This window comes from Typha latifolia, chromosome 11 (assembly GCF_019914945.1).
Source record: "Typha latifolia isolate L0001 chromosome 11, TyphaL0001v2, whole genome shotgun sequence".
In the NCBI taxonomy this organism is placed as follows: Eukaryota; Viridiplantae; Streptophyta; class Magnoliopsida; order Poales; family Typhaceae; genus Typha; species Typha latifolia.
In genome coordinates this window covers 9980579-10003660 of record NC_133096.1, presented here as the reverse complement: position 1 = coordinate 10003660, position 23082 = coordinate 9980579, and the positions used below count along the sequence as shown (strand labels likewise).

General features: G+C 38.1%; 5 protein-coding genes across 6 annotated transcripts; all 5 read left to right on the top strand.

Annotated features, from left to right (window-relative positions):
- Positions 1 to 869: 869 nt before the first annotated feature.
- On the top strand, positions 870 to 6068 carry LOC140797350 (putative leucine-rich repeat receptor-like protein kinase At2g19210). Of its 2 annotated transcripts, XM_073150716.1 has the most exons (13): positions 870 to 1103; positions 1287 to 1607; positions 1689 to 1774; positions 1878 to 2016; positions 2116 to 2187; positions 2358 to 2429; positions 2513 to 2593; positions 3271 to 3431; positions 3544 to 3806; positions 4524 to 4650; positions 4928 to 4996; positions 5096 to 5285; positions 5437 to 6068. In XM_073150716.1, exons 1-13 carry the CDS (start codon positions 964 to 966, stop codon positions 5909 to 5911), a joined length of 2196 nt encoding a protein of 731 aa, XP_073006817.1. In that variant the 5' UTR covers positions 870 to 963; the 3' UTR covers positions 5912 to 6068. The 2 variants fall into 2 exon arrangements, with proteins under 2 accessions (XP_073006817.1, XP_073006816.1); XM_073150715.1 differs by having other exon boundaries at positions 1287 to 1774.
- Positions 6069 to 7049: 981 nt separating this feature from the next.
- Positions 7050 to 7751, top strand: LOC140797191 (probable LRR receptor-like serine/threonine-protein kinase At4g29180). The gene is made up of 2 exons (XM_073150466.1): positions 7050 to 7116; positions 7198 to 7751. The coding sequence occupies exons 1-2, from the start codon at positions 7050 to 7052 to the stop codon at positions 7749 to 7751; spliced, it is 621 nt and encodes a 206-aa protein (XP_073006567.1).
- Positions 7752 to 8173: 422 nt separating this feature from the next.
- Positions 8174 to 12344, top strand: LOC140797353 (receptor-like protein kinase At3g21340). The gene is made up of 11 exons (XM_073150720.1): positions 8174 to 8645; positions 8726 to 8864; positions 8968 to 9039; positions 9187 to 9258; positions 9350 to 9430; positions 9656 to 9810; positions 9897 to 10159; positions 10738 to 10864; positions 11239 to 11307; positions 11404 to 11593; positions 11880 to 12344. Exons 1-11 carry the CDS (start codon positions 8285 to 8287, stop codon positions 12220 to 12222), a joined length of 1872 nt encoding a protein of 623 aa, XP_073006821.1. The 5' UTR covers positions 8174 to 8284; the 3' UTR covers positions 12223 to 12344.
- Positions 12345 to 14559: 2215 nt separating this feature from the next.
- On the top strand, positions 14560 to 20683 carry LOC140797346 (putative leucine-rich repeat receptor-like serine/threonine-protein kinase At2g19230). The gene is made up of 12 exons (XM_073150712.1): positions 14560 to 15075; positions 15150 to 15631; positions 15730 to 15868; positions 15964 to 16035; positions 16145 to 16216; positions 16306 to 16386; positions 17025 to 17185; positions 17302 to 17564; positions 18208 to 18334; positions 19401 to 19469; positions 19568 to 19757; positions 20030 to 20683. The coding sequence occupies exons 1-12, from the start codon at positions 14588 to 14590 to the stop codon at positions 20502 to 20504; spliced, it is 2619 nt and encodes an 872-aa protein (XP_073006813.1). The 5' UTR covers positions 14560 to 14587; the 3' UTR covers positions 20505 to 20683.
- A 1296-nt stretch (positions 20684 to 21979) lies between these two features.
- On the top strand, positions 21980 to 22838 carry LOC140797190 (probable LRR receptor-like serine/threonine-protein kinase At4g29180). Its single transcript, XM_073150465.1, has 2 exons — positions 21980 to 22109; positions 22198 to 22838. Exons 1-2 carry the CDS (start codon positions 21980 to 21982, stop codon positions 22836 to 22838), a joined length of 771 nt encoding a protein of 256 aa, XP_073006566.1.
- The last annotated feature ends 244 nt before the right edge of the window (positions 22839 to 23082 follow it).

Below are 23082 nucleotides of genomic sequence, written 5' to 3'. Positions count from 1 at the left end.
GTCTTTTTCATCAGCAAGACATGTTAATTGTGTGTGAGGTAAGATTACATGGCACAATGAAAAAGGATAGCAAATAATTACAAATTACAGAGCCATATATGTAGTGCTAAGTGGACAGGGTTTCTATTCATCCCCGCTGCAGATAAGTATATTCTTATTCTCTCCTAGTTATTGGTACATCATATCGTGGCTGCCACTAACTGCACATATTCTGATGGCATCCCTCTATAGTCTATACCCATTGACCTTCTTATTAATTTTCTCCAGGACAATTGACAAGTTATAAACTTATCCCTCTCAACCGTAGCATTGCTTCCATTATTCTCCATGAGATGAAGAGGCCATCAGTTACGAGCTATACGTGACAATGGCATACTTCATCTCGACGAAGCTTGCGGCTTGGTGTTTACTTCTTCTCTTATTCCAACTTATTCATGGCCAGCTTGATAATCTTGGTAATTAAGTTCTATCCAAATTATAATGCCCATTATATTCATCAATAATGCATACTGTTATCCGCTTCAAGTAAGCTTATTCTCTTTTGCAGGTTTCATAAGCATCGACTGTGGACTTCCAGGGAATTCTAGCTACACCGATAAGATCACAAAGATATCATATACCTCTGACACACAATATACTAACACTGGAACGAATTATAATATCTCAGCAAAGTATATAACACCATCCATCTCAATGCAGTATTGGAGCTTGAGAAGTTTTCCAAGTGACACACGAAGTTGTTACACATTAAGATCTCTAACAAAGGGTCTCAAGTACCTCGTGAGAGCTACGTTTTTGTATGGGAATTATGACGGATTAGATCAGTTGGTCTTATTCGATCTCTATATCGGAGTTAATTTTTGGAGGACGGTTAACATTTCTGATGCAGCTTCTACCATTGTAGCCGAAATAATCACTGCCATCCAAGATGATTACGTACAAGTTTGTTTGGTAAATACGGGGATGGGGATTCCTTTTATTTCTGGATTGGAGTTGAGGCCGATAAACAAGAACGAAGTTTATCCATTTGTGAATGTTACTCAAGCTGTAGATCTTCATAGGCGTCTCAACGTTGGGCCAACTGACAATGGATTATTGATCAGGTGAGTGGAAGCAATCTTAGTCAACTTGCAATCTTTATTTAGGTATTATTATCAAGGATCTATGTTTTGTTAGGGACATTTGCACTGTTCTTAGAAAATTCGCGATTTAAACCCTGAAATTTGTTAATAACTCTTTGTAAGGAAAATAGAAGATTTCTGTAGCTGATTCCGGTAACAAAATAGGTATCCAGATGATCCCTACGACCGTATCTGGGAGCCATGGAGCAACGTTCCCTACTGGGCCGAGATATCCACCAGTTCCGCTATCCAAGGTGCCGATAACGACTTATTCGAGGTGCCTTCGGTCGTTATGCAGACCGCTATCCAACCCGTGGACTCCACCGATATCAAATTCTACTGGGCTCCAAAACCCCAGGATAAGGATCCCAAGTACATAGCCGTGATGCACTTCGCCGAGCTCCAGAAACTAAAGCGCAAGGATTTGCGGCAATTCGAGGTATACCTCAATGGTATTCCATGGTATGACCAGGCCATAAACCCAAGGTATCTTTATCGGGATACGGTGTATAATTCCAATCCTAAACGAGGATATCTCCAGTATAACATCCTCGTATCCGCGACCAGCAATTCCACGCTTCCACCTATCATTAACGCCATGGAGATATTCATGGTATTGCAGACTGCCGAGTTGGCCACGGATAGTGAAGATGGTATAGCTTATTCCAAGTAGATCTTTTATCTGCTCATTTTGTTGGTTTTGTTTAACAATTCAAATTTTTTTTTTGTGGGTATTTTGCTGAAAAAAAAAATTAGTTATTGCTATTAATGCAATCAAGAGAAGCTACCAGGTGAAAAAAAATTGGATTGGTGATCCATGTGCTCCTAAGATTTATGCATGGGAGAGAGTGAATTGTAGTTATGCTTTCTCTAACCCTCCAAGAATCACAACTCTGTGAGTTTTCACAAGACAGAGTTTCATAATTATCTTCGATGTTATGGTATATGACAAATTCAGTTAAATTTGAAATTTTTGGATTTTGTTGTATGGCAGAAATCTATCATCCAATGGATTGGTTGGTTCCATATCGACTGCTTTTGCGAATCTGACAGCAATTCAGTACTTGTGAGTTTTGTCGGATTTAACTAAACTTAATTCCCTCATAATATATCATCAAGATGTCACAAAGTCTGTAATCTTCTTCTGTTCATTGAATTCTGTTAAAAGTATAGAATTGACTTGAAGGAAGTAAAATATCTTCAACAACCTAATAGAAGGCTCTTCTGTCATTTCAGGGATTTGTCTCACAATAACTTAACAGGGTCAATTCCTGATGTTCTAGGACAATTACCATCACTCGTTTTTCTGTAAGTTTTCATATATTTTTTGTGATCTTGTTTATTGACTGTGAAATAGATTTGTGGTATCAGTTGTATCTTGCTTCTTGCAGAGATTTGACAAACAACCAACTCAATGGATCAATTCCTGCTAATCTCCTTAAAAAATCACAAGACGGTTCACTTACACTGAGGTTTGCTTTATTCTTTGTACTTGTGAATTTTTGAAATAATGCTTCGTGCATAGAGACTGTTGAACAGATCTGATAGTAATCTATGCATGATACAACTAGGAAATGGTTTGTAGATTCTTTTTTCCGGGTACAATGAGGCAAGACTTGATTTCTGAATTCATTAAGCTGACAGTACTCCAGGAGTTTTCTGCTAAGCATAAGTTTAGGCCGTAAATGATGAAGGTGTGAACCTCCAAAATTATCTCACATGGATGGAAAAAAACAGGATTTTAGTCTTAAATGTAACCTTGAAGAAACTTTATGATCTCTTTCACATGCTTGAGTTTGCTCTTGCTAGTATGGAAAGTGAGTTCCTTATAATGTTGTCGTCATAATTTTTCCAAATTATATTTAGTCTGCATAAAAGCAAAATTCTCAACATAACTGCACAACAAATTGTAGCTTGCTTATCTGGATTTAAAACTGAGACTGTCCTCTACTGTAGAGAGATGTAAATTATCATGAAGTCCCATCAGGTTGGAGTAATGAAAATATTATGCAAATGACAACTCATCTTCTCTTCTTCAACTAATAGTACGAGAAGATCTTGAAATGTTTGAAACATTGTACACGGACTATCATATTTTTTTTTCTATTCTATTGGAGATTTAATTCTGGTACAATTATTTTACTGATAGAGTTGGAGATAATCTGAATCTTTGTGCAAATGGGACTTCATGTGAGCTGCCGCCAAACAAGAAGAGTTCCGCAATCTCTGCTGTTATAATTGTTCCAGTCATTGTTTTAGTGCTATTGCTAGTTGTGATATTTGTTCTTTGCAGAATGAGAAAATGGCGAGGTAAGTCTAACAGTTATAACATGCTTATGCATTCCTTTCTCCTCTAGCTCAGATAAAGTGAGCCATCACACTAGCTATTTCCATGACTGTTTCATTTTGTTTACTTTTGAAGCCTTAGCAGCAAATACCTCTGTGAGGCCACAGTCTGAGTATAACTTGAAAAGAAAAAAAGATTATGCAGATAATTCATTGCAACTAGAGAATCGCCAATTCACATATAAGGAGTTGGAGGTTATCACAGAGAAGTTTCAACGAGTCCTTGGTGAAGGAGGATTTGGAGCTGTCTATGATGGCTTCTTAGAAGATGGTACTCAAGTTGCTGTCAAGATTCTCTCTCAGTCATCTTCTCAAGGTTTTAAAGAGTTCCTGGCTGAGGTATTTCACTTCTATCAACTTATCTCTTTCAATATTATGGTGGTTCATAAGCAAATCCCTTTTGACGCTCATGTACGCTATATGTGGAAGCAAAACAGAGTCTAATTTGGCACAGTAAATGTAACATGGTCATCGGTCTCGCAAAAGGGTACTGAATCATAAAAGGTGTTATGACAATTTAGGTATGGAAAAAAAAACGAAAAACAAAATCAATATTGAGATGGTAATGACATCTTATTCTTTTCAGAAATGATGTGTCAGTAGATGTGAAGCTAATTAACCATTGTTCCTTGTACTTATTGCCACTTTAAGTTGATGGTTTTCTTCGATATATTATCTCAACGTCCATAATGATGCATGTAGAAGACTCAAAGTATCTCTTGGAGTTCCTTTTGTCGTGCCAATCTGATTTACTTACAGCAGTTCCTAAATCTCTCATGTTGGAAAGGATAATGGAATTTAGAGCCTTGCCACTTTATGTACAGAATATTTCGAGTTATTCCACACAAGCAGAATCTTCTTTTCAGATTGTGGTATCACTGACTACAATGATCAGGTTGTGTTCTTTTCATCATTCATCCACGAGATGGAATGATTGGAGTTATATCTAATCCATTTGTATTGTATTGCATAGCTAATGGGTGCTGGATATTGTCCCACCTTGAAGTGATGTGCAGCATTATCTTGACATTTCACTAATCTAAACTAGTGTTGCAGGCCCAGCACTTGGCACGGGTTCATCACAGGAACCTAGTTTCGATGATTGGCTATTGCAATGATGGAGAAAACTTGGCACTCGTCTATGAATTCATGTCTGAAGGGACCCTACAAGATCATTTGAGAGGTTTTAAATTTATCTTCACAATAACCTAAGAGATATTCCAGAGAACCTTAAATTCTTCTTGATAATTCATGCGTGACTAACAGTAAAATGGCTTCTAGTCTTCAGGATGCCTCTTTAGCATTTGAACCAATTAGTAGGTAGCAATTCTCATTACTGGCACTTGGCTAGATATGTCCCCTAAATGCTATGGCAAAGTTCTGTACAGAGAAAACTATGTTTATCCAATTCATCTTATAAACCACATCTTCTGTTTGTATACAATGATGATCTCTTACAGGTAGATCTGATAGAGCTAGACCTCTGACTTGGAGGCAGCGGCTCCATATTGCACTCGAATCTGCACAAGGTTTGGCAGTGGTTTGAAGAGTCTCTGCTCTTACCAGTTCCTAGGACATTTATTCGCATCGTCCTAACACATAAAATGTTTGTCATCATTGACATACAGGGCTGGAGTATCTGCACAAGGGCTGCAAGCCACCGCTAATTCATAGAGATGTAAAGACCAACAACATCCTCTTGAATGCAAATTTAGAGGCCAAGATAGCTGATTTTGGGTTGTCCAAGGCTTTCAACAGTGATATCAATACTCATGTATCCACTGCAGTCGTTGGAACGCCAGGATATCTAGATCCAGAGTACGTCCTTTCTTCATATTTGCCAAGTTTTTCTAATTCCTGTTAGGCATGTATCTTGAATAAAGGACAAGAAGACTCTAATTGCATGAAAGGAAACTTTTCCCGTTTACGTAATAAATTGAATGATATTGTGTAACAATATATGTTGCAGGTACTACTCTACCTTCCAAATCAGTGAAAAGAGTGATGTGTATAGCTTTGGAGTGGTTCTTTTGGAGGTGATCACAGGACAACCTTCCATATTGCCTGGAGCTGAAAGAGTTCATGTAATTCACTGGGTGCGCCAGAGACTTGCAAAAGGATTCATCGAGACTATTGTCGATGAAAGGATGGAAGGAAAATTCAACGTAAATTCGGTGTGGAAGGTTGCTGATATAGCATTGAAATGTACTGCTCAATCCTCCAATGATAGGCCAACCATGACCGATGTTGTGATGCAATTAAAAGAATGCTTGGAACTGGAGGGCGCCGGTCAAGGGAGCAATAACCTGTACTCAGGGAGCAGTAATCCGCATCCGAGGAGTGATAACCTATACTCCGAGCCTAGCGAAATTAGCCAGAATAGTGCATTTGAAATGGAACACATGGCAATGTTATCACCAGCTAATGGCCCTGCAGCGAGATGAGAATGATTTGTTTTTCCCTCTCTCTTGGTGTAGTTGCTCAATTTGTTTGTTCTTTCATTCATAAGTTTTTTCGACTGAGAACATGCTTTGATATGATTTGTATGTAGTCACTTGTACAACATGTAATGATGAAATATTAATTTCTTCTTCATTTATACACTTGTTTCAGTTGGACTTCACAAGGATGTCTCGATGAAACTCTGTCTATGCATGGGTAGCTTTATTATTTTCTCAAGAGCTGTTCTTTAATTCCTATATATGAATAACAAGATGATGGCAGCTATTTATATGCAACAGAATGATGAGATGTATAATCTACACACTAAGTTTATTTCGACTTTCTCAAGCCCATCGATTTCTAAATCTAAATTACTTATCATAAAAGCTGACTTTTATCAAAACATATACACAGTGGTTAGTCTTCTTTTTAATTATAATTAAATCTAAGTTACTGCTTAGTATCTCCTAATCTCAAAAGAAAGATAGCAATATCACGGGAACGAACATGCTTATAACTCGAGATCCACCTATATAGCCTTCCTCTCAGTATGTTGAACCATTCAAATATGTCATTTCCTCTGTTTCATTTGATTATAGTATTTTAATTTGTTCATTAGAAACATTACCAACTGTTTTATTCTATGCAACTAGTTGTTCTATTACCCACTCGAATGCAATAATGACATCTAAAAACAAGGTATAGAATATTACTATATCCATAAGATCGAAGAATAGTCTAATACCCTATTCATTGGGAAGAGCCAACTCATAATGAGATAATTAAAGTCGCAAGTTCTTTGGGTTAATTATAACTCCTATCGTGGTTGCGACTAACTCCAGTTTATCTCCAACTCCACGCATTACCATGTCTCTCGGCCAAAGGGGCCAATAACTTCTAAATCTGTATCTATTAGCACTACAAGACTGCAACAAAGAGAAATCTCTTGTTTTTTTAACATGATGCAACTAATTCTACTTGAGGGCTGATTATTCCTTAATCATTATCTAAGTTGCCCGAAGAGGCAAGATTAACAAGTCAGAGTAGAGAATAAGCTATACAGCATTCTAGGAGCCCATATCCAATGTATAAATACTACTACTTATCCATCTCCCTCAAGAGGTGATGAAGAGGATGACAATGGTGATCATCTGGTGCTTAATCTTCCTGAGCATTTCAGGAGTTCATAGCCAGCTCGATAGTATTGGTAATTAAGCTCTAGTTCATGTTCTTATTCTTGTCCATATGTATCCAGATAAAAGAGTCAAAATCCGATACTCTTATGCAGGTTTCGTAAGCATCGATTGTGGCTATCCGGATAACTCTACCTACGTGGATAGCACCACCGGGATAACGTATACCTCTGATACGCTATTCATCGACACTGGGGCAAACTACGATACATCAGCAGAGTATAGAGGAGCATCCCTTTCGAAGATATATCTAAATGTGAGAAGTTTTGAAACTGGAACGCGGAATTGTTACACGTTAAAATCCTTGACAAAAGGATTGAAGTACCTCATAAGAGCGTCCTTCTTGTACGGGAACTATGACAGATTAAATGATCTTGTTACTTTTGATCTCTATATCGGAGTTAATTATTGGAAGACGGTCAACGTTTCTGATCCAGCTTCGACCATTGTAGCTGAAGTAATCACTGTTATCCAAGATGATTATATACAAGTTTGTTTGGTTAATACAGGGATGGGAACTCCTTTCATCTCTGGGCTGGAGCTGAGGCCGATAAACTACGGACTTTATCCGGCTGCGAATAAAAACCAGTCGATAGTCCTTTACAACCGGGTCAACGCGGGGCCCATCAACAACGGGGTGATAAGGTGAGTCAATTTTATTAAAAATATCCTACATTATATACCCGTTAGTTTAAAAGTAACATATAGTTACTACACAAAGGAGTTAATCTAACTATAATTTAACATGACTTTAATACTCTTTAATAGAAAAATTCGACTAAGGTAAATGTAAAAGGAGAAAAGATTCTTAAAAAAATTATCTGACATATTTATAAGTTATTAAAAATAAAATATAAAGGCCGTATGATAAATACTAAAAGTAAAGTGTAAATGATCATTGGGTTTTTTTTTTCTTTTTGATTAATTTTACAAACAAAAGAAGTTGCATAATGAAAAATCTTAAAAAGGCCCAAACTACAGGATAGAATGTATCTAATTTTTTTCCCTTTAATTCGTGAAGAGGAACAAAATTATGCATTATTAATTTCCGATAGGTATCCCGTGGATCCGTACGACCGGATTTGGCAACCATGGAATAACGCGCCATTCTGGACCGAGATATCAACCAATTCTGTTGTCCAGAATCAGGAAGACGACAAGTTCGAGGTGCCTTCGGCCGTCATGCAAACCGCGGTAACTCCGGTGAACTCATCCGAAATCCAATTCAACTGGGCTCCAAAACCCCAGGATAAAAATCCCGGATTCATAGCCGCAATGCACTTCGCGGAGTTCCAAATCCTCAGCAGGAAAGACCTGAGAGAGTTCGATATCTTCCTCAACGATTGGAAGTGGAATAAGGAGCCCTTATCCCCGCCCTATCTCTATTCGGGCTTCGTATACGGTCTCAACCCCTATTCACGATATTCCCAGTATAACGTATCCATCACAGCGACAAACAACTCCACACTCCCACCCATCCTGAATGCGCTGGAGGTATTCACCGTACTTTATACCACCGAAATGTCTACGGATAACGGAGACGGTAACGTCGTATCTTTGCAAGTTAATTTCGCTTTATAATCACATTTTCAAAATGGGAACTAATCCAAGTTCGAGTAACAGTTAGTGGCATGATGGCGATAAAGGCGTGGTATGGATTGAAGAGGAACTGGATGGGCGATCCATGCTCTCCTAAAGCTTTTGCATGGGATGGATTAAATTGTAGCTATGCCACCTCCCACCCACCAAGGATCACATCTCTGTGAGTTCTTAAAAGAGAAAATTTCATTGAAGTTAGTCTTATATATGTTTTTTTCTTCCAAGGAATTAAAAGAGAACATTTTGCCATTGGAATTTTACTGCAGAAACCTTTCATCCAGTGGATTGACTGGTGGAATAACGACATCTTTTGTTAATCTTACATCACTCCAGTACTTGTGAGTTCCATCAGATTCTACCTAAACTTTGTGCCAAGAAATTAGAGCATTGTTCTTGTTGGTTACTTACTTTGATGAACTAAGCATAGCAGACTAAAGATTGAGAACTGGTAGTTGTTTGTGTTTTCACAAGATTTTTCATTCCAGGGATTTGTCTCACAACAACTTAACAGGGACAATTCCTGATGAACTATCACAGTTGCCATCAATCATATTCCTGTAAGTTCACTCGTATTGGGCTTGCTATTCTATCTATTAATCGCGAAATAGATTTGTTGTATCAAGTATCAACTTCACCTTCTTCTTGCAGAGACTTGACAAGCAACCAACTCAATGGATCAATTCCTGTTGGTCTGCTTAAGAGATCACAAGATGGGTCACTAACACTAAGGTTTGATTTTCTTTTTCTCTCTTTAGATTGATGTTTCTTCAAATTATGCTTCGTGCAGTATGTTTTGATGCAAGAAAATTCGATTTTGAATTGCTCAGCTAGCACCATTTGTATTTCCCTGGGATTGAAGATTCTGAAATACTCATGAGTTTGGATTAATTGTAGAGTCTTAATTCTGTTTCTTTCAATCTTATTCTGGTTGTCATTTGATTTTTCAAATGATAGGATTGGAGATAATAAAGATCTTTGCGCCAATGATAATTCATGCGTGCCAGCGGAAAAGAAGAAGAGCTCCATAATTCTTATTGTTGTGATTGTTTTAGTAGTTGTCATGGTGCTATTTCTGGTTGTGGTACTTATTGTGTGCATAAGGAGAAATGGTATAAAGAAAACAAAGGCTTTTGTACTTTCTATTTCATTAATTTATGACTCTTATTTATTCATGTATTCTTGCTTTCTTTGAAAGGCTTATCCAGATACATCACTGTGGGACCAGACATTTATAATCCCTCCAAAGAGACGAGCGATTATGGTGACAGTTCATTGCAACTTGAGAATCGACAATTCTCATACAAGGAGTTGGTTGCCATAACAAGCGACTTTTCACGAGAAATTGGGAAAGGAGGATTCGGTGAAGTTTTTGATGGTTTCTTGGAAAATGGCACGCAAGTTGCAGTCAAGATGCGCTCCCATACATCTTCACAAGGGGTTAAAGAGTTTCTAGCAGAGGTAACCAATACTTAATATGAACTAGTGTAGAGCAAACATGATATAATAGCATCTTGAGCAACTTGAGTGCCATATATTTAGTGATATGACACAATGATATGTTTCCTGATAGCAAAATATCATGTGTAAACTGTAAAGCTTATTAACCATAACTCCTGTGTTCCCCATCACCTATGCTTGATGTTCTTTTCGTTGTTTCCTACTATATACTTCACAAATGTGCATATACGCCATAAAAGAGCATCCATGAAGCCTGCAAGTTAGGGAACTTTCTTGGAAGTCTGTGGTTTTGATGAGATTAATTTATAGAAGTCATATTCTTAACTCTACTTTTCTGCATGCTCCTTAAGTGTTTGTCAACTATTCTTTAGAATGTGATGTCTCAGACCAAAACAGTGAGGCTTTGCCTTTCTTAACATTTTATCCACTGGATTCAATGCTTGAAGCAATAATTCCATCCCACATTGCGATTGATATTTCACAATGATCTTTCTGCTGCATATATGCTGACACCCAGAAATAAGAGTTGTGATTCTTAGTCTTGTCTACATTTGAGAACATTCTGAATGCGGTTGCAGGCCCAGCACTTGGCGAGGGTTCATCACAAGAACCTGGTTGCAATGATTGGCTACTGCAAGGATGGAGATTACTTGGGCCTCGTATACGAGTACATGTCTGAAGGAACCCTACAAGATCATCTGACAGGTTGTTAATTTTATGTTTTTAAATAAGATATTCTTAATCCTTTAGCCTCAACTGTGATACGCAGTAAATCCCTTCTGATCTGACTTTTCCCTATTGATAAAAGCATCTGATTCAGAATTGTTACTGTTATTTCTTTTGGGAAAAACTAAGGAAAACATTTCTTTCACCTTACAAAAACCTTGTGCCGAGATTCTAGTTTGAACGGTTAAACTATACGGTTAGAAAGATGACGGGATATTACAAATTATGCTGAGTGTAGACCTCATTATCTTTTTATGGTTGAATTTCTCTGACGCATTCCAAGATGTATTACAGATGGTGTTGCAATTTTAAGGTTTTGCCTCAGTACTTGCACTCTTGATGATCTTTTTTAGGCAAAGCTCATAGTGGCAGACCTTTGAGTTGGAAACAGCGGCTTCGCATTACACTTGAATCTGCACAAGGTATGCCAGCAATATAAAGTGCAAATTGTATTTGTTCCCGCCCTTTCTCACCCCACTGCTACTTTTTCTACAACTGATCTCATGGCCGACATGCAGGGCTAGAGTATCTGCACAAGGGATGCAAGCCACCACTAATTCACAGAGATGTGAAGACCAACAACATCCTCTTGACTGCAAATTTAGAGGCCAAGATAGCTGATTTTGGTTTGTCAAAGGCTTTCGACTCTGATAGATACACTCATGTATCCACAGCAGTGGTCGGGACTCCAGGTTATTTGGATCCTGAGTATGTTCTCTCCATCTTTCTAATCTTTTTCTTATTAGACTACAGTAATTATTTAAAAGACTTACTTTTAAATAAAGGGTGACCCACAAATAAACAATCTGCTCAGAAACCAAAACTAATGTATTACACTAAAATCTTGACCTACCTTATTGCTCTACATAGTTAACTAATAGAAATACTGTGCTGCATTAATTTTCATTGTATTATGTTATGATATTCAATGCCTGTATTCCAGTAAGTGAATGAAATTGACTTATTTAGCATATATGATATACCATATCTGCAGGTACTATGCTACATTTCAGCTCAGCGAGAAGAGCGACGTGTACAGCTTCGGTGTGATTCTCCTGGAAATCATCACAGGGAAACCTCCAATATTGTCAGGCACCGAACCTGTTCACATAATTCACTGGGTGCATCAGATGCTCGACAGAGGAATCATCGAGAGCGTCATTGATCCAAGCATGCAAGGTGAATACAATGTGAATTCTGTATGGAAAGTTGCTGATCTTGCACTAAAGTGTACTGCACAATCCCCCAGTCAGAGGCCAACCATGACTGATGTTGTGGAGCAGTTAAAGGAGAGCTTGGAACTGGAAGGCACTGATGAGAGAGGTCATGACATGTAATTTGGTAGATTGTAATGTATCCAATAATATCCCCACATTATGATTACTACAATATGGTCATTTGAATTTTCTTACCCTTTTTTTGGGTCTTAATAATGGTCTTCCCCCTTCCTCTTCTCCAATTTTATGGCCTTTCTGATTAAGATTTGATCCTGTTCGTCTGGGGGAATTTTTCTTATTATTCAATTTCAGTTATCAGATAGTGTGATTTTTTTTTCTTTTTGAAAATATAAGGTGCGATTACAAAATAGTGAAAATTTGAATTTTTTTCTTTTCTATGACCGCTGTTGGTGCTCATTGGAATATCGTTTCTTGTTCTATTATGATATTATCCAATCATATTGATTATTTCTTGATATGCTACGATATCTTAGTAAGTTCTCTCTTGTGATGTTATTCTTGGTCTTAGACAATTATTATAACTGCAGTCTTGAAAGTAATTTGTATCATATTATTATCATGTCGACATGATCATTTTCTCAAAATCCTCAGCATAATCTCTCGATGACTCATCATGATGCAATTTGTAGGACATTAATTTGTTTAGCCTCTTTTTTCATGCCCTATGATCTCAGCCTGCTCAATTCTACTATAGTTCTCTGTAAATGATTTTCTCTCATTAAATATACCAAGCCTTCTATCATGTTTCAAGTTATCCCACATCAGCTTGAAACTTAAAACTCTTGAACATTCATCATGATGCAATCTGTATTTCCATTAATTTATTTATCTTTGTTTCCATATCCTGTGATCTCACTTATCGATTTTTCTCTTGTTCTGTATATATATATATTTTTTTCTTCTGATAAACCTGGACTTCTATCATATTTCAAGTTATCACTGCACATCAGCTTGAAATATAATTCAAATCTTCGTACCCAAAGATTATCTAGATTTCTTGAGTTCTATCGTTCAATCCTTGTAATTTTTCTGTTTGAAAAGCTGCTGATCTTGCACTTGTGTACTGAAATCTTCCAAACAGAGGCCAACCGTGACCATTGTTGTTAAGTAGTTAATTGAGTTTGGAGAAAGCTAGTGAGAGGAGCCATTACAGAGATTCAGGAAGCACCGAAGCAGTAAAACCCATATCCATGGGGTGGTAGGTAACCTATTCTCAAATGTTAGCGAGATCAGCCACAATAGTGCATTTGAAATGGAGCATGCGCCAAATAGATCAGTATATATTGAAGCAGCAAGATAAGATTTAATTGCACTGTAGTAAGTAACCCCCCCCCCCCCCCAAAAAAAAAAATTCAATCTGCCTGTAAAAGTTTCTACAGTATTTGATTGATTAAAACAGAGGGAAGTATGTTGAAGTTCTTTGTTGAACTCTGCCAGTCGTTCAGATGGATACATAATTTCTGTAAACATCCAACCACTTTCTTCTGAAAATCTATATGTCTCCTTCTTTGGATTTTAAAAGTTTGAACCAGATAAAGAATATTTGTTTTCTCTTGTCAACTTTTTATGATAGACGAGACTAATTTTGTTCTCTTGGGTGTGTTCCAGATGCAGTGTGCACTGGATACTAGACTGACAGAAATGCCGACAGAAGATGTTTCTGCTTTATTCGATGCAATTAGTTACCTTTAGTTTGTTCTCTTGCTTGTTATCCCAACTTGAATAAGATAGTAACAGCTAATAAGAAGCACAGGATATCATCTGTCGTAATCATCGGTACAAGCATGCCTGGATTAGAGACAAAAAATTATTTGGGCCAGATGGTGGTTGCCACGAACTCTTATTAGTTAATCTATATGAGGAGTTGACGATCGATTATTGTATCATCTCTCTATGCCCATTGACCTTTGTATTTTGACCCTAGAACGAAGCTGGCATAGAAGTCGTACGGCTCACTATTCCAGAACAAGGCCCCATCAAACGGCTCGATAATGGGCCTTATCCACGCGTAAGGTTCTTTTATCGGAACATAAATATACTTCGAGAGTATACCATAGGCTGGTTTTAGAGAAGTAGAGACCTACGTGACGTGTTATCCTTGACAGCATCAAATAGAAGAGAGGGAAGAATAGTCATAACAATTCTTATATATTCATCCGTACAACGTATTCCCTCTCCATTATCCTCGAAGGAAACGAAGAGCGGATTAGCTGCAACTATGGCAAAGTTCTTCCGGACGACGGTGGCGGCAGTTTGGTGGTTAATTCTCATGAGCTTCTACGCCGTCACTATTCGAGTTCATAGCCAGCTTGATAGTCTCGGTATAAGGCGCTATCCAATTCAAAGTTATCGACGGTTAATTCACATCGTAATGATACTATTCTTCTCTTCTTTCTTTGCAGGTTTCATAAGCATCGATTGTGGTTATCCAGATAATTCTAGCTACATCGATAGTACCACCAAAATGCCGTATAACTCCGATACTCAATTCATCGACACGGGAACAAATTACCGCATTGCAACATTGTACATAAAACCCTCACTTGACAAGCAACTCTTGAGCCTCAGAAGCTTTCCAAACGGTACTCGGAATTGCTACACTTTAAAATCCTTGGACGCAGGATTGAAGTACCTGATACGAGCCACATTTTTATACGGGAATTACGACGGATTGAATAAGCTACCTACATTTGATATCTACTTTGGCATCAATTACTGGAAAACTATCAGCATAAGTACTACAGATGCACCCGTCGCAGCTGAAGTTATCGCCGTTATCCCGGATAACCAGGTACAAGTTTGCATGATAAACACGGGGTTGGGGACTCCTTTCATCTCCGGATTGGAGTTGAGGCCACTAAAGAGCGTTCTTTATCCGGCTGCGAATGCAACGCAAGCTATAATTCTCTTCTCTCGGGTCAACGCCGGGCCGACCGACAATACCGTCATAAGGTCAGTGCAGCATTGCTTTACCTCATGGATCGATAATTGAGTGCATGCTTTGATTTCCGATCGTAACCGAGCAGGTATCCCATCGATCCGTACGACCGGATATGGAGACCCTGGAATACACCCCCAGTGTGGGCTGAGTTATCCAGCACCTCCACTATCCAGAATCTCCCCAACGACCACTTCGAGGTGCCGTCCTCCGTTATGCAGACGGCAGTCACGCCGGCGAACTCCTCCAGACTCCAATTCTACTGGATTCCCGATCCCAAGGATAAGAATCCCGGATACATAAGCGCATTCCACTTCTTCGAGCTCAATAAGAGCAAGGCCTTGAGAGAGTTCAATATCTACCTCCACGACAAGCTGTGGTACGTAAGCCCCGTTACCCCGGATAACCTCTATTCGGGTTCCATATACGGTGCCGACCCCGCTCCACAATACTCCCAGTATAACGTATCCGTCATCCCGACAAGCAAATCCGAGCTTCCGCCCATCATAAACGCGCTGGAGATATTCAGCGTAGCGTACATCACCGGGACGGCGACGGATAGCGGAGACGGTATGTCGTTTTCATTAGTAGCATTATTCGTGTTTTTTCCGATGGTTTTGGTTTCCAGGATAAGAAAGATTCCGCCGTATGGTTTTGGGTTTATGTAGTTAATGCGATAATGGCAATCAAGGAGAAGTATAAGGTGAACAGAGGCTGGATGGGCGATCCGTGTGCTCCCCAAGCTTATGCGTGGGAGGGATTGAATTGTAGCTTTGATACCTCTAACACTCCGAGAATAACCACCCTGTGGGTTCTTTCAAGATATTGTTTATCTTGTAATTTGTTTCTTGTGGATGAATTGGAGACATTTTTTCACATTATTTCGTTGGAAATTGCCGCAGAAACCTATCTTCCAGTGGATTAACTGGTGATATAACGACATCTTTTGCCAATCTTAAAGCAATCCAGTACTTGTAAGTAACATCAGATTCTAACCTAACTTTATTCTCATGTGAATTAACGAGTTCACATTATCAACCTTGTATTTTTCATTATTTGCAAATTGCACGGTGTTTTGGCCAGGGATTTGTCTCACAATAGCTTAACAGGGTCAATTCCTGATGAACTGTCAAACTTACGATCTCTCAAACTCCTGTGAGCATTCATATTTGGCTATGAAATTCAGTTTATCAATTATTTTGGGAAATAGATTTCTTGGTATTGGCTTGACCTGCTTCTTGCAGAGACTTGACAAGCAACCAACTCAGTGGATCAATTCCTGCTGATCTCCTGAAGAGATCACAAGATGGGTCACTTGTACTAAGGTTTGCTCTTCTCTTTAGTTTTTTTGTTTGCTCAATCATGTTTCATGCAGTGAAATGTGATAAAAGAAAAGTAGGTTGTTGAAAAGGGTTGGTGTCCTGATGTATGATATAATCAGGAAACGAGACAGATGGTTCTATAGTTATGGATGGAACTTCGGAATGATTTAGTCCCATTATCCAGAGTAGCCAATGTTTGTGCTAGTCAGGGAACGAAGTCTAGTTTGTAATCTACATATGGTTGATTTCATATATCTGATTCAAGAATTCTAGCACCTAACTAAGCTCTGCTACATTCATATTATCATATATTGACCTTTTTCTCGATATGTGGTCTGCTTGAGAACATTACTCATTAACATAAGTATGAAGCTGAAAATTTGATGAAGTGCTTTGCCTTATGAAATTAGATAAATTCATTACACTTGAAAGTTTGGGAGGTTGATCTGTGTTAACTGGTTACCTCACCATGTTATTCTCTTTGTTCTGTCAAGAAAGCTACTTGTGGAAACAAGTAGATGTTCTGGCTTATCCCAATTTTATGCTTTATTCAGTTGAATGGACTATTATTAGACTGTTAGTTCTTTTCTTTTACTCTTTTGCAGCTGAATTTAATTGTCTTTCATTTTTGTTAATAACAGAATTGGAGATAACAGAGATCTTTGTGCCAATGAAAATTCATGCGAGCTGCCACCAAAGAAGAAGAGTCCCGTGATACTAATTATTGTGATTGTTGTAGTAGTCGTTCTGGTTTTATTGATAGCGGTGATACCTGTTCTGTACATTAGAAGAAAATGGCAAGGTAACTTCTAATAATCAAAACGACAGCTTGTGCATTCTTTGAGTCAGATATGTTGAAGAATGCTAGCTACCCCTATACCTTTATTCATGACCTCACTTCATGTTATCTTTTGAAAGGCATGTACGGAAAAATCATAGTGGCACCACATATTGACAATCCACTGGAAGAAGGAAGTGATAATGCAGGCAATTTATTGCAACTTGAAAATCGGCAATTCAAATACAATGAGTTAGTGGGTATAACAGAAAATTTTAGACGAGAAATTGGGAGAGGAGGGTTTGGAAAAGTTTATCGTGGTTTCTTGGAAAATGGCACTGAAGTTGCAGTCAAGATGCGCAACCAGTCATCTTCACAAGGGGTTCAAGAGTTTCTAGCTGAGGTAATCAACTCCAGTTGACGCTGTTAACATCTGCAGTTTTGTGATTTATATTTCTTAAGCTACTATGATGGGGCCGTGCTTTGATGGTCTTAATATGATTTGATGCACGGATTTTCTTGATAGCATATCAAGTATCAAATTGCAGAGATGAGGGAGGAAAACCTCATAATATATAATATAATGGTCAGAATAACATGTTTTTAAAAGTAAACTTTCAGCACAGCGACTATTTACCATTATGCCTTGGGATTTCTGCCTATTACTTTTGTGGTTCTTATATCTCCTGTCCATTTTGTTGATTTTCATGAAAACATGAAGCCGCAAGGAAGTTTTTCAGAAGTCAGAACCCTTTCTGGCTCCAATCAGATTGATATATGCAAGATCATTACATTTGACGGAGAATCTGTATAAATGGCAATTGTTTTTCCTATTGCTATATCACTGACCACAATAACAAACCCTTGCTTCCTTCAGCCTTTATCTTCTAGATTGAATGCTTGAATCTCTTACTCCAACCCACATTTGTGATATTTTATACTGAAATTGCAGCTGTCTGTGTGTATATATATTTTCCCACCTTACTTCTAAGTGATGTGATTCTTAGCCTTATTTACATACGACAATATTCTGAATGTTGTTGCAGGCCAAGCACTTGACACAGGTTCATCACAAGAACCTGGTTTCCATGATTGGCTACTGCAAGGATGGAGATCACTTGGGACTTGTCTATGAGTACATGCCTGAAGGAACCCTACGAGATCATCTCAAAGGTTATCAAATTTATGGTTTTAAATGGCATTATATAGCCTCAAATTGCGGCAATTTGCATGAAAAAACTCCCTAGTTTTGTTATTGGCAGTTTTGAGCTCCTTAGTTTTCAAATAACAAATTTAAATTTTTTTACTCATTTAGTCCTTAAAAGCGCACATTTAGATTTGTATCTTAGTAAAATGAAACGTACATTTTACATACTTCTTGCTATAATTTATATAAGTAATGTGTGTTAGTTTTTTACTAAATTTGGATGCCTACCTTGGTAAAATTAATTTACATAGTCTTTGTATATATTTTTAAAACACTGTACTCTTTTTTTTATTTTGTTAGGGCTAAATGAATAAAAGAGGTCCGAAAGTGTAATTCAAAAATTGAGCAGCCCAAAACTGCTAATACCATAACTAAAGGGCTTTTCCATACAAATTGTCCCTCAAATTGATTTGTAATATCTGTATTCTGATATGCTTTTTTCCCCCTATGGATCAATTTATGTTGCTTTAAATTTCTTATGGATATCCATTTCGGGAAAATCAAAATGTAATATTAGTTAAATATATCAACTTAAAAGTTATTGTGTTACAATCCAGTCTTAGATCTTTAGTTGTTCAGTCTAAGAATTGTAAGCCTCTGATGAAAGGCAATGGAATTCTTGGATTTAACGTTCGTTAAGGTCTTTTTGATTGACACAGCAAATAGAGTCCAAGATTGAAGAGGGATACTCTTCAATTGGAAAGATGATGGAAGTTTAAAATCTATCATGATTATAGACAATCACCCTAAATTTTTCTTCTCAAACTTCTGCGACACAACCTGAGAGGTATTACTAAGAACATTAATTATATTCTTCTTAATTTATTCACACTAAACAGATTCTGAGCACTCCAAAACTCCACTGTGCTTTTTACGACTAATATTACTATGCGAATCCTCCATCAAAGGGAGCTTTAGTTTATACTCTGAAAACTATGGCAAGATCCTGCAAAGGAAGTATCATATTTTTAAGTTTCTGCCATTATTTTTTAATCTGATATTCTAGTGGGTTGTCCTGGTGATCTCTTACAGATGAAGCTAGCAGTGATAGACATTTGTCTTGGCAGCAGCGGCTTAATATTGCACTTGAATCTGCACAAGGTTTTGCAGTAATATGTGTAGATTACATACTTGTTCTGGTCCATCCTTGGACCTCTTTTTCTCTTTGTTATGCAACATTTGTCGTCACTGACATGCAGGGCTGAAGTATCTGCATAGTGAATGCAAGCCACAACTAATTCACAGAGACGTGAAGACCAGCAACATCCTCTTGAGTGGAAATCTAGTGGCTAAGATAGCTGATTTTGGGTTGTCAAAGGCTTTCAATGGTCCTCCACATTCTAAGGCATCCACAAGAGTTGTTGGTTCACCAGGATACATAGATCCTGAGTATGTCTTCTCTTCATCTTTCTAATTAATTTCGTATTCTTCTAGTTGTTTGAAATATTTATTTTTATCTGGAACTTTTGTGAGCAAATAATACTTTCATCAAAAAAAAGTTAGCAGCACTGGGGTAATACTAGCCTTGCTATATTACTCACTGAAAGATAAACCCATTAGACTACATTTTACACTGATGGATGTTTCTTCGTCATGCATCTAAATCTGAAATCAACTCTAAGTGAGTATGCACTAAAAGAGAAGGCAATGATGTTCTGTAGGTACTGTGTTTCATATAAGAATCTCAGTGAGAAGAGCGATGTGTACAGCTTTGGGGTGGTTCTTTTGGAGGTGATCACAGGGAAACCTCCCATATTGCCTGAATCAGGAGTTCACATAACCAACTGGGTGCACCAGGAGCTCAAGAGAGGACTCATCGAGAATATCATCGATCCAAGGATGCAGGGGGAGTACAATGTGAATTCTGTATGGAAAGTTGCTGAACTTGCGCTGGCATGTACTGCACAAACCTCCAACCAGAGGCCAACTATGACAGAGGTTTTTTTGAAGTTAAAGGAGTACTTCGATCTGGAGAGCATTGATGAGAGAAGCCATAACATGTATTCAGGGGACAGTAACCAATACTCGAGGAGTAATATCCTTGACCCAGTGCCGCTGAGATCAGTAAGTAGTGATATCCTTTACCCAGTGCTGCTGAGATCAGTAAGTACTACTGATGGTCCCCAGATAAGATAAGATTGATCTTATTCACCCCTCTCTACGAGTTCATTGCATAGTTTGCTTGTCCTTGGACTCGTAAGGCTGCCAGAAAGACATGTTTGGACTTGATTTGCAGCTTGTAATTGTTTCTCAACGTATCATGTGTATCATATTTCTCAGAGATTCTACAGTGTAAAAATAAATGCTTAACTGCATCCAAGAAATTTGACCATTTCTTGAGTTCTATGTATCATCCTTGTGGACAATGCATTGCTAGTTCTACCATGTGAAATTTTAAGAGTTCAAAGCGTAACATAAGACCTCTGATGCAACTGTCCAAGCCAATGACATGGATGAGTCTCTGAGTTAGTTTGTGGAAAAAAAAACGTAATCGAATGATTACAGATACTTATGAGATGTATAATTTCAAACCAATAGATCGATTAATCAAACTTCCTTGCCGGCTGTCGTTGCTGTCTTCTCCCCTGTAGCCATGGGGTTCGTCAGCTCCGGGCTGATTTATTTCCCTACCACCAAGTCACTCCTTTTCCTTTCCTTGAGGGTTTGATGCTATCGTTTGTCCTTGACGGATCCATTGTTTTTTTAACATATAATATACGTTGTTTCTAGGATATTCTCTGGAAAAAAGTAGCAAGAGTTTAGATGCTTAAGTTCCTTCCAGAAATTTGGACCATTTCTTGTGTTCTCTTTCATCCTTGTCCAGAGCCATACCAGATGTAATTGCACTGTTATAAGTAATTCTTTTTTTACAATCTATGTGAAAGCTTTTAGAATAGTTGGTTGTTTAAAACAGAGTGAAGTATGCTGAAGTTCTTCGTTGAATTCCGCCAGCCATTCAACTAAAGAAGGATATGTAATTTCAGAATATCCAACGACTTTCTTCAGAAATCCATAGGTTTCGTACTTTGGATTTTAAAAGTTTGAACCAGATAAAGAATATTGTGTTCTCTTGTCAACTTCTATGATATTCCAGGCTCTAATTTTGTTCTCTTGGGTGTGTTCCAGATACAATGTGCATTGGACACTAGAGTGACAGATGTTTCTGCTGTATTCTATGCAGCTATTTATCTTTAATTCATCCTCTTTCCTATTATCCCAGCTTGAATACGATAACAACAGCTAGGAACAACGTATAGGATATCTTCTTATAGTAACCATCGGCAAAAGCGTGATTTTTTGAATTAATAGATTTCTATTTGGGTGAGATCGTGATCGCCACAAACTCCTTAGTCAACCTATGACGACCCCTTCTGATACCATCTCGCTGTACCCATTCATATATTGCAGAATAATGCCCCACCATGCAGTTCGATAATGGCCCTTATCTACGCATAAGGCTCTTTATCGGAGCCAGCTTTAGGGTAGTGGACATCTACTTGACGTGGTATCCTTTGACGAGATCAATTCAAGAGGGAAGAGTAGTGTAACGATCGACGTCAATATATTCATCCGTACAACCTATTCCCTCTCTATTATATATTCTCAAGGAAATGGAGAGGAGATTAGCTGCAGCAATGGCAAATTTCTTCTCGACGTCGACGAAGGTGGCAGTTTGGTGCTTAATTCTCATGAGCTTCTCCGCCGTCACTATTCGAGTTCATAGCCAGCTTGATAGTCTCGGTATAACCTCTATCCAATCAAAGTTATCCATGGATATGTCATATCATAACTACGATACTATCTATCTTTACTCCTTATTCTTTTGTAGGTTTCATAAGCATCGATTGTGGTCATCCAGATTATTCTAGCTACATCGATAGTACCACCAAAATGCCGTATAACTCCGACACACAATTCATCGACACGGGAACAAACTACCGCATTGCAACATTGTACATAAAACCCTCACTTGACAAGCAACTCTTGAGCCTCACAAGCTTTCCAAACGGTACTCGGAATTGCTACACTTTAAAATCCTTGGACGCAGGATTGAAGTACCTGATAAGAGCCACATTTTTATACGGGAATTACGACGGATTGAATAAGCTACCTACATTTGATATCTACTTTGGCATCAATTACTGGAAAACTATCAGCATAAGTACTGCAGATGCACCCGTCGCAGCTGAAGTTATCGCCGTTATCCCGGATAAACAGGTACAAATTTGCCTGATAAACACGGGGTTGGGGACTCCTTTCATCTCCGTATTGGAGTTGAGGCCACTAAAGAGCGTTCTTTATCCGGCTGCGAATGCAACACAAGCTATAGTTCTTCAAGATCGGCTAAACGCAGGGCCAACCGATACTACCCTGATAAGGTCAGTAATCTACATGGATAAATACGTACTTTATCCTTACGGTGAGGTGAGGCCAGTAGTTCTACTTGGTTTTCCTTCTGATTCTTTATAGATTATTTGGATGTATGCCTTTTAAAGGTATCAAGATATCACATTTGCCCTGTCTTCATCATCAACTCATATTTCCCTATGCCATGCTTGAAAAATAGAACATTTTGCATATAATACCCTCCACTTGCAGTTTGTGACTTTTTTAGTTTTTTCACAATACTTGCAATAAAGCACCGTAGGTATGGTTAACCGCAGAGTATTTTGCACATATTATTAAAAAGAGGCAGGGTGCAGTTTGAAAAAAA